Source organism: Rissa tridactyla, chromosome 8 (assembly GCF_028500815.1).
Source record: "Rissa tridactyla isolate bRisTri1 chromosome 8, bRisTri1.patW.cur.20221130, whole genome shotgun sequence".
NCBI lineage: Eukaryota > Metazoa > Chordata > Aves > Charadriiformes > Laridae > Rissa > Rissa tridactyla.
Window position 1 is genome coordinate 18,735,227 of NC_071473.1, and position 15,863 is coordinate 18,751,089.

The 15,863-nt window shown below is 46.9% G+C and overlaps 1 protein-coding gene across 1 annotated transcript; it reads left to right on the plus strand.

Annotated features, from left to right (window-relative positions):
- Positions 1-3,260: 3,260 nt before the first annotated feature.
- LOC128913908 (major facilitator superfamily domain-containing protein 1-like) lies at positions 3,261-15,553 on the plus strand. Its single transcript, XM_054212277.1, has 13 exons — positions 3,261-3,359; positions 3,753-3,853; positions 5,848-5,972; positions 6,069-6,124; positions 6,871-7,014; positions 7,486-7,644; positions 8,085-8,200; positions 9,083-9,183; positions 11,110-11,221; positions 11,874-12,011; positions 12,584-12,723; positions 12,877-12,988; positions 13,290-15,553. Exons 1-13 carry the CDS (start codon positions 3,338-3,340, stop codon positions 13,404-13,406), a joined length of 1,443 nt encoding a protein of 480 aa, XP_054068252.1. The 5' UTR covers positions 3,261-3,337; the 3' UTR covers positions 13,407-15,553.
- The last annotated feature ends 310 nt before the right edge of the window (positions 15,554-15,863 follow it).

Sequence of the window (15,863 nt, forward strand, 5' to 3'; positions counted from 1 at the left end):
TCTCCTCTGTCTGAATTGGTCTGTTTTTTGCCCCCTAAGTGTTGTGGGTAGATGAGGCTTCTGACACACTGCTGCTTCTTTGGTTTTAAAGTTTTTGGATCTTCCTACTCTGTTTGCAACATAAGCCCACACCTCTTCCGCTACATAAAGACTTCTTACTGGATAGAAGATGGAAATAATAACAGCCTTCAGGTTCAGCATTCCCAAATGATTTCTGGATCGTAGATTTTTAATCAGTCGTGTCTATTAGTTCTGATTCTCTTCTAGGAAGCGCTGAGCAACAGCAGAGACACCAGAGCTGCCGACATACAGATTCAGCAGGAAAGTATTTCACCTGGCCATGCTCAGAAAGTTACCTTTAACTGACAAGCCATCTAAAGTATTTTTATGCCTATCCCTTTCCTCTCTAAACACAGCCTAAATGTTCTTCTAGACGTGCAGTAACCTGAGTCTGGACAAACCTTCAGGCAACCATTGGAAATCCCTCACAAGTATTTGACCTCACCATCACTAGTCCTATGTACTAATTCTTACTAAGGGCTCATGGATCAAACACACTTCCAGTCTCTACTACAGATAATTTATGAGCTGGAGCTAAAAGGGGGAAAAAAAAGAGTAAAATTCAAAAGATGAATTAATTCTAACACACCAAAGTCACATAGCCTGTTAGCCAAAGATTGAAAGGAGGGACGGGGAAATATTTCATATATATGGAAAATATGTATTATGTATTTCCATATATATACCATGGAATATTTGAAATATATATAATTATATATATATTTCCATATACACACATACATATATATATAGAAAATATTTCTCATATATATATATGTAGAAAACAAAATATTTCTGAGGGAGAAAATTGGAAGTGTGTGTCCAGACTCACTACACAAAGGAATCCAGTACCTCCAGCCTATTATTTACATAGCAGGATGCTGACACGTATTTTTCCTTTCTACCCCTTTGGCACTGCAGTGAATTTTGCCCAGCTTATTAGTATTTTTCACAAGCAATGTGATTACAACGCTGGTTCCCGCAGTGCGATACAACTACCACGAGTGGCACAAACACGCCTCGGAAGCGCTACAAAGCTTCGTACAGAAGGGGAACCTGCTGCTGCTCCCAGCAGTATTGGTACACACCCCGACACTGCTAGTAACGGTAACAACCGGGCAAGAAATCCGAGAATCTGTGGGCTACAGTACCCTGCATGTATATATTATTTCCAAGTTGGACTCTTAGATTCATTCTTTGAATTTAAAAAGTAGTGCCATTTTATTATATATTAATAGCTGAAAAGTCTCTCCCAGATGCTGTTTTAACGATACTTGCCAGCAGGCGTCCTTCATGAAGACATAAATCAGATATGAAATGAGAGGCAGCACTCTTAGAAAGAGCTGGACTTGGGAGCATTTCATAGCTTTTGTAAGGAAGTACCTAGAATCAAACCCCAGCTTATGTCCTGAAAACCTGCAAACTGTTAGGATAGCTCTAACCCTGTTTTTCTAATCAATCGCACACACAATTGTGTGTTTTATACACAGACGCACATTTTCGTATCCATACGTATATATACACGCATACACATGCATATATATAAATGTTATCCAGACATTTATTTTTCCTAAATGCTGCTATAAAACATTTCTACTTGGCCAAAAGAGCTCCTTTCAGGAGCTGGTTCATAGTGTACTGAGTTTAGTCGGGAAGTTTATTTTCTCCATAGCAGTGCCGTGCTTCAGGCTGGTCGGGAAAATGACGTTCGTAACACAACTGTGTTTTAGCTGCCCAAAGAGATGTCCCATGCCATGTAGCATCATGTTCAGCAAGAAAGCTGGAGGGAGGGTGTTTCCAAGGTGACTGTTACTTGGGGGCTGGGTGGGCATCGGTCGGTTGACGGTTAGCGATTGCTTGTGCATCACTTGGTGGGTTTTTTCGCTTGGTTATTTTTTCCCTTCACTTATTAAGCTGTCTCTATCTCAACCCATGAGGCTTTGTGGTTTTCTTCCTCACTTTCGCCCTTCTGATTCTCTTCCCCCATCCCACTGGGGGAAGTGTGCGAGTGACCCCTCATCGGGGTCAGCCCACCACAGCTAAGTATGGATGGCACTGGTCAGCAACATGAAGCACCCTCCGCACCTATGGTAAGGATGCTGTTTCAGCATTCTTCGCATCTGCAGCCCAAGGAAGTGAGAAATTACAGGGTAGGATAAAATAAAAAACTGCTACATGGCAGCATAAGCAATGTCTAAAACGACAGCATTTATAAAAATAGACTTTAAGGATATCTTGTAGTCTGTATGTTCACAAGTCAGATGCTCCTAAAATTGTTGGTTATTGAACTATTTTCAGTACACAGCACTGTTGAAAAACTTCTGTTTAACGTTGCACTTGCTACCTGAATAAACTTCCTCTTACTGAACAACATAACATGAGCACAGAACACGTTTTGCAACATGTATCCAGGCTGCCCACGGTTCTGTTTTCATCCTGTACCTTCTCCCTGCGGTGTGTGTACCTCTGAGCCACTGACACAGGATTCCCAGGTCCTGCCGTGAAGGGCAGCCACGCCACACGGCCTTACTCAGGCATTTGTCAAGCTCAGTTTTAAAGCCAGGTAAGGCACTGGCCCCCGCTGTTGCTACTGGGAGGCTTGCTTTATTTGATGGCTTTTTGTGCCTTGTTTGGGTAGACAACTTACCCTTTCAATCATGTAGGGGTTTGGGCATGGGGGAGGTGGGGTTTTTTCCTTCTTCTTTCCTTTTCTTCATTACCAGGACCTCGCTCTTCTGATAACTAAAAACCTCTCAGTTATGCTGGGCTGGTCTCTCTCTATCTGTTCTTGTGCAGCACTCTTTACTAGCTTAATAAACGGCTCTCTTTCCCCATTTCTTACAAAAGACGCTTCTATTAACACATCCTGGAAGACCCCCAAACATCGCATTTTCCCCCCAAAACATCGCATTTTTGACTCCTGTTCGGATTACAATGCCTTACAAACCAGTTTCTTCTGTGCTGCCGTTCCCTACTCAGCTGTTCCCCACCTTGTACTCACCCATCTGACTGCTTCATTTTATATCTACTAGTTTTCATTCTCTTTGCCAAATTACCTTTTTCCGACGGAGGAGAACTCCTCCCGTTTATCACGCCGCTATTCCAACGGCGGCCCCCCTCTCTTCTCCTTCCCTCCGCCCCCTCCAGCTCCGGCCCGAGGGGCGGCCCCTGCCCCGGGGCGGTACCGGGACCTGGCGGCGGGGCGCGGCGGAGGCCTCGGCGGGGCCCGGCCCCTCTCCCCGCTGCGGGCGGGGCCGGGGGCGGTGCGGGCCGAGGCATGGCGGTGGCGGCGGAGAGGGGTGAGCGCTGGCGGGGTTGGGAGGAGAACGGCCCGGCGGGGCGTCCCCGGTCGGGCCTGGCACACCGGGGCCTGCGGGAGGGCTGGGCCGAGGGGTGAGGCGAGGGGCGAAGGGGGGGAAGAGGCGAAGGGGGGGAAGAGGCGAAGGGGGGGAAGAGGAGAAGGGGGGGAAGGGGCGAAGGGAGGAGAGGCGAGGGGCGAAGGGAGGCGGAGGCGAAGGGGGGAGAGGCGAGGGGCGAAGGGGGGAGAGGCGAGGGGCGAAGGGGGGAAGAGGCGAGGGGCGAAGGGGGGAAGAGGCGAGGGGCGAAGGGGGGAGAGGCGAGGGGCGAAGGGGGGAGAGGCAACGGGCGCTGAGGCGAGGGGTGAGGCAAGGTGGGTCCTCTCTGTCCCGCAGGCTCCTACAGGTTCGTGGTGCTGCTCTTCAACTGCCTCCTCACCTTCGGCTCCTACTTCTGCTTCGACATCCCCAGCGTCCTGCAGGAGCAGTTCCAGGGGGTAAGTGGCGTGTTTTGGCTGGGCTGCAGCCTGGCAAAAAAAGGCAGAATCAGCAAAACGGAGGCCTTGGTCGCTAGTGGAGTTTCAAAACCTTCTCTTACAGTGTCAGCATAGGAGTTGCCCTCCAAGGTCTTCTGTTCCAGGTGCTGGGGGTGAGGGGTTGTTACTGGCACGTTTGCTGTGAACAAGGTGCACAAAGCTGGGACAGGCCGTGAGGGGTTTGAGTTCTCACTGCTGCCTGCAGAACTGGAAATCTCAAACCTGACCTTGCTCGGTGATCGTCAGCTCTCTGTCCAAACGACTGTTACACCAATGAAGTTCAGAGTTGGAATAGCATTCACACCACTCTGCACCCAGAGACAGATAGAACTGACCCTTAGTACCTACGCTGGACTGCAGGACTCGCCATGTTGGAGACAGGAGAGTAGAAGAGATTTTCTGGGTCTACAGATCAAACCCTCCTGCAGGTATCACATCACACATGTGTTTGGTAGCCAAAAGACAGAGCCGTGCAGGGAGATCACAGGAGGACTCTGTTGTGTAAAAACTGTTCGGATTCTCAAGTGCCAGAAAATCTTGTTGTTCAGGGTTCACACTGATATCCTAGTTGATTTTTGAGATTTCTCCAGGGATGCCGGAGTCCCAAAATTCTCACCTGAATTCCTGACAGAAATTCTTACTTGACTCATTTATCTGTCATTATTGCGTTTGTTGCATGTCTTTTGAGAGCTGGTTTTACTCATGTGTGCCATCTGCTGGTGGATTAGTATGTGTAGGCTGAGAGTCACTCTCTTGTTTGTCTGTTTCAATAGCAAGGGCAGAAATACATACAGCTTGCATGTAACTTGATTTTTAAATGCAGTTAATCCCTAACATTCAGGCAGTGAACTCCAGGCTAAATTGGGTGCGGTTTGTCATTGCAAGCAGGAGTAAAAAGGAAAAAAAAATAGGTCAGTATTTATTCTTTGATCATGCAAAATTTCCGTAGGTCTGTGGGAGAAGAGTCGGTTATTTATTTATGGAGTATAGGAAAGATTATGTTGTATTTTGTTACCTAGGTAACTTTATAGGGTAGTAAAACCACGCAGTATTTTTTTTTGTGTTCGGTACTGTGCAGACAGTGTTTTTCATCTGTTGACGCTCTCATTATATTTTCACTCTGGGGAATTTGGCCTGTACCCGTCTTACACAAGTGGTCCAGTGGTAGTCGGGAGAATCTAAGACCCGTGCTTGCAGTGAAAACACTTTGTTCTAGAGAATTGTTTCCCTGCAGCCTCGGACATTTCTCCTACAGCAGACCCGAGGTGTTTGTAAACACGATGGCTGTATGAAAATCATGTGGTTGAAATCACGCTTTCCTTGTGCTTATTCAAGACATTAAGTTTGTGCTGTCTCGTGTGGAAGACCTAGTGTCCATGTCCTAATGCAGGGAGGTTTTTAGTGGTTGGAAGATCTAAGGTTTTTTCCTGATCATATGGTGTTGAGGAGAAGCTGCTTTTCAGTAGCAAACCCGACGTTATTAACTCATGTTAGGACCACCAGTTTCCTACTGTTCAGCAAATGCTTTATAGGTGTGAATTAATACTAACGACTGCTAAGTTTCATGTTTACACACTGCTTAAGACTTCATAGTATGGAATGAATTATCAGATCAAGCTAAACTATAGCCAAGAAACTATGGGATCAAATAAACCTCATGGTGCAGTCTCCTGGCTTTTCTTTTGGAGTGAAATGTGTATAAAAGTGCTGAGCCCCTGCAGCTACTGCCACAGAAAGGGAAAGAGAAGACGTGAGATGCCAATGGCCAGTCATTTCTCATTTGGCGAGGCCTGGCTTCCTGGGAGAAGACCCAGGTCCTCTAATTCGTGGTCGTGGAAGTGGGAACTGAGCAGGAGAAATAGAAATCTAGTAGGCAAGAACTTCATTTTTAGAGGAACGTGTGGGTTTTCATCTGTGTCTGCTGCCTAACACAGGCTCTGTGACTTGTTACGCAGAACTTGACCTGCCCCAATGGAACCCATCATAACAGCACCAGGCATAATGGCACGCTGGAGTGTGTTGAAGGCTTGGGAATGACACCTGCACAATACAATTTGCTGTACGCGATCTATGCTTGGACGTAAGTCACTTTCCTCTTGCCTTGGGGGGGTGGGGAGGTTTGCTAGTTGCTTCCCAGCAGCAAGACATAAACGTTTCTCTCCTTGTTTTCTCCTAGGAATGCGGTAGTGGTTATTCTGGCTGGATTCCTGACTGATAAACTAGGAAATCGCTGTAAGTTCTGAGGATCAATGAATTTATTCTTGTCCTGAAGTGGGATTTCAGGCTGTTCTTTTGGTGCAAAGGGATGATCAAAGGTTCCACTTCAGTAAGATCAGAGAGCTGGGAGAGGAGGGGCAGCTTTGTGTGCGGAGTGCATGACGGTTAGCTGAGCAGCTCCAGGAAGGCAACTGAGACGTTTTCACCCTTTGACTGCTGACTTATCTGAATTTACCCAGCGGCGCAGTAAACGTGCTTTCCTCTGACACATGGGTAACAGGGAATAGTGTTATCTGTTTTCAATGGGACAAACGGATAGTGTTCTGTTCTCTGCTCTGACATTTGTTCTGCTGTGTGCCATAATCTAAGGCCCAGCAGTCCCAGCAAATGCAGTTAAGCTCCGTCTCTGTATCACAGAGGTAGACGTCTTACAGATGGGGAGACTGAGGCACAGAGGGGATGGCTTGCTCTAGGCCATAGTCTGTAGTGGAGCTCAGGACAGAACAGGGGCTTTATATCTGAGTCCTCTCTCTGACTTATTCTGCCCCATGCCTTCCACCATGATAACATCATCATTATTTTGAGGATTCCCAGGTCATTTTATGAAGAGACATTAAAATAATGAGGGTAAACTGACGGAAACCCACAGGTTTACTGGCATGTTTTGAGGTTGCTCTTTTGCTTTTTGACAAAGAATGCTTTTGTCCTGATCTCAGCATGTCTGTTGAGGTTTACGTATTTTTTTTTCTGTTTCTCCCTAGTTGGTGTCTTTGTTTTCTCTCTGCTGACTGTGCTGGGATCATCAATCTTTGCTCTAGGCTCACATTTCAAGGGGTCACCATACCTCCTACCCATGATGCTAACAGGAAGACTGCTCTTTGGCTCTGGGAATGGGTCGCTTACTAGTAAGGAATTCACATGCTTAATTACACCTCACCAGAGGGTCATGATACGTTCTTATTTTGCCTCCTAGACCTTTGTCCTACCAGTCAGCTTCACCTGCTCTGCACCAGCAATCCACGTTGCTAACAACAACACTGCTCCTTGAAGGGTTGCATGGATTTAATGTGCCCCGAAATGTTTAAAAGTCTTCCCCTCTAACAAGTTTGTTCTCCTCCCAAGGGTGGAGACTGACATGCGATTGCTATGCCTTTGGGGTTATTTTTGCTTGCCTTATTTGAGGGATAAGTTTGCCTCCCATTTCCCAGCATGATTTAGTATGTTTTAAAATGGGCTGCGAAGTCAACACGTACTATCTCTGTTTGGGATGTGTAGAGGTCTCAAGCACGCTAGCTTGACAGGCTGTGTTTGTTGCTTCTGTGCAATGCTCTTGACCAAGCCTGCCTGTTCAAGAGAGGATTTTTGTCTTCTCCAAGTTGTGCAGAATCGTATCACAGCCTTCTGGTTCAAGGGGAAGGAACTGGCACTGGCGTTTGGACTGACTCTGTCTTTCTCCCGTCTTGGGAGCGTCCTCAACTTCTTCTTCACCCAGCAGTTTGAGGCAAAATTTGGAATGCAGTGGACACTCTGGGGAGGTAAGTTTCTTTCGTGCTTTGGCCTTTTCTTTCCTAGACCTGAGGCTGGCTTGTTTTGTCCAGTTATGAAAAGTACCTGAAAGAGACAGTGAAGTTAGCAGGAGGAGGCACATTATTTCCCACTTTTTCCTGTTGCTTTCTGTATGCAATGGAGTAGTGTTTTCTTCATTGGTTCCTGAAAACCCTCTCTAAAGCTGTAGCTTCGCTGGCCGCAGGCAATTCTGCAGGCGTTGGAAGCTTAGTGGACAAAGAGCTCAAGGACTCTGACAGTGGTCAGAGGTAAATTGTCCTACTGTATGGCTGCGGAAGGGAAGGCTGTTAATGTTAAGAGAAGGCAGGAGCAGGAGTCCCAGAGAATTCTGTGTATTGCCTGCAGTCGGTTTTGGCGTTCAGCTGTCTCCACACCGAGGAATTTCTAACACCTCTTGTGTCTTTTCCAGGTACCCTGCTCTGCGTGCTCGGTTTTGTTTCAGCCCTCACCGTCAGCGCACTAGATAAAATGGGCATGAAGCAACTGGGCTTGGATGGGGTTATCCAGCAAGAGTCCAAAAAAGTGGTATGTTGTGCACAGCCAGCTTTTCCATCTCCATCTTTGAAAAGCCTGGGGCACACGAACACTGCTTTTGCAGCGCAGGGAAGCCTGCAGCGGTAAGAGCTGATCCTGGCCAGAAGAGGGTATTAACACCACTTGGTTAAACCTTGCAGATCAGTTCTTCAGCTGCCTCTGAGGAGATGGCATCTGCAAGCCACCAGACAAGTGGAAATTTTCCGTTTAGAGTCTATGTATTTGCAGCCTTCCAGAGAGCTGGGTTAGCGCTCTGAACGGCAGCGCTTTCCTGAGCCAGTTACTTCTTGACTGTAGGTGGCTCAGAGGAGGATTTTGTGCGTAAAACTAGATAGTAACCACTGCCTGGAACTGCTTTCTGGCTCACAGGATCCATGATAGAAAATAGCTAATCTGGTCGGTACTCAGCTGTCTTTTGCCAGCCCTTATCTTCCATTCGTCCTGGCATTCTCCTGTCTAGGAACAAGTATTACAGGCAATAGGTTGCAATTTTTATGGCACTTAAATCTGTTAGACCTCCTCCTTCTCATGACAGTATGCTTGCTGGTTTCTCTATCTCAGTGTTGTGGCTCCTGTTTATGCTCTGTCTTTCCATCGTGTTTCACTTAAGGTTTTGCAGTAGGCTCTTAATAGAACCTGCTTAGAAATAAGGAGGCTTTTTTGTTTTCTTTACTGAGTAGTATTAAAGAAGGAATGCTTTGGAGTCAGCACATGCCAAATTTCACTCAGAGGTACCTGAGCTGCTTCTCCATTCCCTTTTACCTGCTGTTACTTCTTAATTTTTTTGTGGCCTTCAATGGCTTGCAGAAAGTGACATTAGCGTGAAGCTGAAGACTATTTCCTGGTGAGTGTGGACACATCTTCTCTTTGCAGCGGATTCAGGACATCCGTCGACTTCCCCTTCGCTACTGGCTCCTGGTCCTCACCATTATGTTCTTCTACAACGGAGTCTTCCCCTTTGTGGCAGATGCCAGGTATCGCTCTATGGCTGTTATCTCACTGACTGATAGAAGCCTATCGGAGCCTCGCAGGCTCTCTGTTTCGTCTGACTGGGAAATATGGGGGCAATATGCTTGTTCCTTCCACTCAGGAAACAGAGAAACGTGTCTTTAACACCTAAAGATTCGAGGGTTCTTCAACCCTTCTTTCCTTCAAAGATGAGGGAGGCTTCTGAAGGGAAGCAAAAATAACTTAAAGGGAAATGATTCATCCAACATTTAAAGCCTGGAACACTGCTAGAGGAGGATCAGAAGGATTTGGGAGAAGCGGAAGAAATACTTTATTTTAAAAATAGCCCATAGACCTTTCACCTTTGTGATAGTCCAACCAAAATGGCTGTCTTTTGAGCTGGGTGGGGTGATAGCTTCACAGCCTGGGGCGGTTCTGCCCTGCACTTCCCGCATGTTGTCTGCTGTGTTTGGAACAAAGCTAAGCCTGCATCAGCCTGGGTTTGTAAGTGAGGAAGCCTTGGCGTCCCAGTGCAGGGCTTACAGACTTCTGGTTTTTATGCCTTCGTTTGCTTAAAACAAAGCAGCAAGCTGCCCGACTGAACTGGGACGCCTGCGTCTGTCCTGTGGCTCTGCCACAGACTTGCCATTTTGCTGCTTTCTCCCTGTTCGTGGATGATGCTGTTTCCATCACATAATAAGTATGAACTTTTATATTAGCAAAGGCCTGCAGTAAAAAAAAAAAAAAAATTAAAATTATTTTGGTAGCATTTCATTAGTGATGTACAGTAAGCCGCTGTGACATTGGGAGTGAAGAAATGTCATCAACATTGTCGTAACAAATGTGCAAGTGAGCTCTTAGTAGTAAAATAACGACATCCACGATGGCAAGGATCATGAAGGCCTTGATAAGATGCGCTTTCTGCCAGTTGCCGTCTCATTTTAACTGAAAACAGTGTCTGTTGATCACACAGAATCCTCGTTTCCTCAATTCTGCCTCTCTGCGGAATTATTTTTTTACTCTCTGTGGAGCAAAAGTTCGGGCACCAAGAGTCATGTTTCACACCTCTTTTCTAACAATAAAAGCCCGTGCTGCTTCCCAGGCAGAAAAAAGAGTGGTCCCGAGGCCACTGCTCTTTGGCAAATTCTGTTGCAGCAAATCTCCAGGGACCAGCGTCCCTGGTCCATACTTTGCTGACAGCACAGGCCAGAGAGGCTCATTATTGCTCATGGTGAGTAGCCACGCAACGAGCCAAACCAGGTTCGAGCAGCTACATGATCTCTACGTAAACTAGTCTTTCGAAGCCCTTACGACTGACTGTGAATTCCGTAAAGAATCTGAGTAAGTTTTAATGCCATTTTTGTGTGTCCCTAACAAAAGCGAAAGGCTGACTTCTGACAATGAAAACAAAACTTGGTTTTCTGCTTTAACCAGAAGTCTCCTGAAAGGTGCCGAGGGGGAATGCCTAGTACTTCTAAAATGCAGGTGTTCCGTTTAAATGCTGGTCTTTGCTGCTGGATTATTTGAAAATATTTTTCTTGCCCCTCAGTATTCTCACCCGTGGGTCAATAATGCGTTCTGCCTCTTCAAAGAGAATGTATAAAAAATCCAGCTGTATCTTTTGGACAAGTGACGGCAAATTGCCGCTTGTGAGCTGTGCTGATGTAATCAAACACATGCCCGACTTTAACCTGCAGTTTTTACTCGGCACTTGCAGAAGCATCTCAAAACTGGCTGTTTAAGCTACTGGCTTCTCTATGGTGTGCGCCAATTAAAAAGAAAATAAAACAACAAAGCCTTGGCACTACAAACCAGATGGAATCAAACTTGTTTACAAGTCCTCTCGTTAAAAGCCTTCCTGTCCATATGTTTGTGCTCAGAGTTACTTTCTGTCAAAATAACCAGATCAAGCATCCTAATTATGTCATTTCCCCCCCCACTTTTATTTTTAGCAAGTTTATCCAGGATAAATATTCTGGTTACAGTCAGCAGGCAGCCGCGTATATTGCTGGGGCAGTGTACGACAGCTCCCTCCTCCTCTCTGCAGCAGTTGGCATATTAATTGTGAGTACCCAAAACCAGAAGTGCTTCCTGATAACTTTTTCCTCGTTTTTTTTTTTTTTTTTGAAATGTCTTTGTTACAACCCCCTCACTCGGAATTTAGCCTGTTGTGGCTGAACAAGCAGTCCTGTAAATTCCTTGCAAACTGCAAGATGCATTTTAGTCTGAATTAAATTACAATAAATAACGTTAACCTGTTCTTCCCTCTGTCCCTTACTTGTGCTGTGGTAGCATCAAACCATGGTAAAGGACTGTATTTTTTGCGAAGGCTGAGACCGGAACAGAAAGGATCGGGATAAGCTTTGCAAGTAGATGGGAAAGGACAGCCTGCGTGTAATCAGGCCCTGTTCTGTCAAACTCTTCCTTTCCTTATTTCCCTGTTTCTCAGGGCATAAAGGGGTGGGTTTTCTCCCCCTTTATTAAAGCCTGCCGTTTTACATGACTGCTGGACACTGATTCTGACAAGTGTTTCTGTCTGGGTTCGTGAGTACGCAAGAGGAACTAGTAAGAGCTGGTCTGCTGCAGTATCAGCAACCAGGAAACGACGTGTTGCGGCCACTCATGCCAGCCCACTTTGGGCAGCCGCGCGTGTCGCTAGGATTGGCGGGAAGCAGGGACCCCTGGCAAGAGGCCTTCTGTTTGTTTCCTTTACCAGGACTACGTTGGACTGAGGGGCGTCTTTGCCGTCGGCTGCGCTGCGTTGACTCTGCCAGTCTTCGCTCTCCTGGCGTTCACGTTCGTTCCTCCGTTAGTCTGTACCATCGGGTTGGGGATTACTTACTCCTTTGCTGCTGTAAGTAAGTTCGCAACCCCGCTGCTGTAGTTGAGTGGTTTGTGGCTGTGCTCCTCCTGCATCCCAGATGGTGGACGTCACCGCCCGTGTGTCCTGGTGAGCAGGTTTAGCAGCCACAGTTTGAAATCACTGGCTCCCCAATCCTGAAGACTTTGGTTACCAACAAATAACCCCAAAGAATCAATATGGAGCAAAAGGCCAAGCAGAGTAAGGCACCATTTGATACAGCACGAGGCATTAATCCATTTATGTTTTTCCACCTTGAACGTAACACCCGATTCTCCTTTGGGTCTTACGAGCTAAATCCTCAGGTCTAACTCCCCTTCGGAAATCTGGAGTCAGGTTATACCAGTTTCAGAGAACACGCGTTGTCTGTGCTGGCTCAAGCTGCTTGAGAAGGATGCGGAACAGTCTGGAACCAGCTAGTAGGCTGTGAGGGATAAATACAGATATTTTGAAGAGAAAGTATAAATATTTATTTAGTGGGAATAATTGCTTTTTAAACCACTGACCCTCTCTAACACCTTTAACCAAGGCTTTGAATTAATTCCTCTTCTCATTACTCCTACCAGGCTAGTATGTGGCCGTCCATACCTCTTGTGGTCCCCCAAGCAACTTTAGGGACAGCTATGGGGCTTGCAACTTCCGTGCAGATGGTTGGAGTTGGCCTTTCCAATCTGATTGTTGGCCACATTCTAGGAACAAAGTCCAGGTGAGAATGCTTTCTTGGTTTTTTTTGTTTGTCAAGCAGAGGCCCCAGCAGTGCTTCAGGAGGTGTCTGCAACCTGGTGCTGCGAGGAACTATGGAGGTGCCTTGAGTATCTTCAAGTGACGACTTGTTCTATCCTGTTCTGGCCTTTTCTAGTGAGTTAAAGATCCCCCTGTGGCGCTGGCAACAGATGATGATCTTTATGTTGGCAAACACTATTGCGTGCATTGCTGCCTCCGTTAGCCTCAATGTTGTGGACAAGAAACAGGTAAGCGTGACGAAAGGGGAAGACCAGGCATGCATCACTGAGTTGCTTTTATCGGTACGATAGCTGTTAGCTGTGGATGGAAGCAACTCCCCCCACATAGAAATGGGACCGCATAAAGAGAACTACCTGCCACAACATTGCTGCAGTACGTAGTAGTCTTGCCCCGGATCAAGCTCTTGGTGGCTGTGTATTTTTTTACAAGGAGGTGAGGGGACGGGCCAGGACCCAGCTGGAGCACAAATATGTCTGTGCAGGAAGAACAGTGCCCTCTCTGTCACTAATGGCTGCTTGGAATTTCCAGGGTGGGACACTGAACCGAACAAGAAAGGGCGCACCTGTGGAGCAGGAGGACAGAGACCCTGCAGATGCAGCACCGCTCCTCGACGATGACCCCGGAAACAAAGGCTCTGTCAGCTGAACCTTTGCAGCAGGAGAGCAATGAGAGCTGCCAGACACCGCACTGATCGCCTCTGTCTGAAAGCGGATTTTTTAGCCCGTGTATTTTAGATATCTTTAAAGGGAAGCGTGAAGGGAATTGTCTACAGAAAGGGAAAGTTTCCACTTTCTTAGGTCTGGCACACAAGTGAAAGGTGTCTGCTGTATGGTTCTGAGGCGTTCTCCAACGTACAGAGACCTGCGTGGGGGAATTTAAGAACTGCACTGCAGCGAGTGACACTAACCTAGCTGAAGCTCGTGCATAAGCTGTCGGAGTGGTGTTTTCCTCTGCATCAGAACGGCCCACGTAAGGTGTGCCTGTCGCATCCACCACTCTTTCTCCCTCACGAGAATCCTGTGCACCAGCACTTGCTAATCCACGCACCTCAGCAGGCCTGCTGCTTCACTCACTGCTCGAGATCAGCACGCAGCTTTCACAAGTTACATATCCGTGCAAGTGACACCATCATTATTCTTTAGGCAGGAGCCTGAATTAATCAAATTGATTGCCTTTTGCCCACAAGCCTAGCTTAATTACCTGTTACCTTGCTAGAAATGCTCCCGTTTGCCACGCCTATTCATTTGCCTTCAAAAGCGTAAAAGGGTTTGATCTGAAATTCTGTCCTTTAAAGCAGGGTGCTCTTACTCACAAATGCTAGAGGCTTATTTTACTCAGGCAACTGCTCTTGTCACTATGCAAAAACGCTCACTCAGTGTTTACAAAAGCACAAAGGATGCTTTAAGAATGAAGTAAACTTTAACGTAGCCAAGTACACGGAATGCTGAAGTGAATGACTTATGTTAAATTATTATATATCCTTAAGAGAAAGAGCAGCTCTGCTCAATTTGCATTTAATATAAACACTGGTAGACTGAAAGCAATTTAGGCATTGACAGCATCCAGTGAAGTCACATTTTAAGTAGATGTCGTGGAAGACAAATCCACCCATCAAAGCAAAGTTTTCTTAAACTGATTTACAGAAGAGAATGCATTCAGAGAACAACGTCTTCTAAGTTTCAAGTTACACTCTGAATTCATTTCAGGCCATAGACAATTAAAGGATTTCCCTGTCGGAGTCTGGTGCAGCAGAAATTTGGGGGTGGGGTGAGAAGTCACAGAACTGCAAAATCAGACTCCTTTACTTTGGTAGGGACCTCCTGAGACCATCTAGTCCAGCAGCCCCTGCTCAGGCAGGGTCAGCTTGTCCCAGGTTGTCCAGGGCCACGTCCGGCGAGAGTTGGAGCATCTCCACAGGTGGAGACTCTACAGCCTCTCTGGGCGACTGTGCCAGCGTTTGACCCCCCTCACAGTAAAAGTGCTCCCTTGTGTTCAGGTGGAATTTTGTGTGGTTGAATTCATGTCCGTTGCCTCTTGTCCAGAGAAGGGTCTGTCTCCCTCGTCCTCCCTCCCTCCCTCCTCCCCAGCAGGTCCTTAAACACGCTGGCAGGATCTCCCCGAGCCCTCTGTTCTCCAGGCTGAAGAGCCCCAGCTGTCCCAGCCTCCTCTCCTAGGAAAGGTGCTCCAGTCCATTTATCACCTTCGTGGCCCATCACTGCATTCCCTCCTCAAGTCGCATCTCTCTCTAGAGACCCCAGATCAGGATTCCATATTCCCTGTGAGGCCTCACCAGCGTTCTCGCTGGTAAATCAGCCTCCTGCTAGACTGTGCCTTGAAGTAACGCCCCTCAGGTGCCGGTCTCTGTGGTGCTCTTCAGGGCTGAAATCCTGCAGTTGCATTTTTTCATAGTCAAAAAACGCCATGGTGAATTTCCAAATGCCATTACGGAAACCCACACGCAGCAGTACCCTACACTGGTGTTGGAGGTTTGTGTACAGAAGAAAGTATGTGTCAAACAGCTGATCTTTTGTGTCAATACTACCAACACCTGGCTTAAAAGCAGTGACTCCAGCCTGCCTGGCAGGAAGCCATCAGCTTCCTCAGTTTATAGACCATACGATGCTGCAGCTGAACTCAACCTGGTTGTTCCCGTAAGGAGCGCTGGGATACCCACTGAGAGTCCTGTACTTGGTTCTTCATAGGAGAAGCTCAAAAGCCAGTCATTCCTGTTTGCCATCCCATAATCTACGTCAAAATTACCAGAAGAGAAACTTTACTCTTCTGTTTTGAAGAGTTGTGACACACTTTCCTTAAAATCTGCCACCGGTTAACAAGGTTCCTGACGATGTAGTGCTGGAAGTCTCACTGCCTACTCCAGGAGCTTTTGCTGTGAAGCATTCCCGTGTATTTCCTACATTCCTGCCTACGAGGAGAAGTTCCGTTGGCTACAGCGGTTGTTGTGAATCCCACTGTACAACGATCCCTGTGCACACTTTTAAAAACCCTTTCATCTAATCTGAAGATGGTGGGAGATTCTACTGACCTTTGAGTCTGTTGCACAAAGACCACCTCTAGGTTGGGAGGATTCTACCGGAGCCTCTT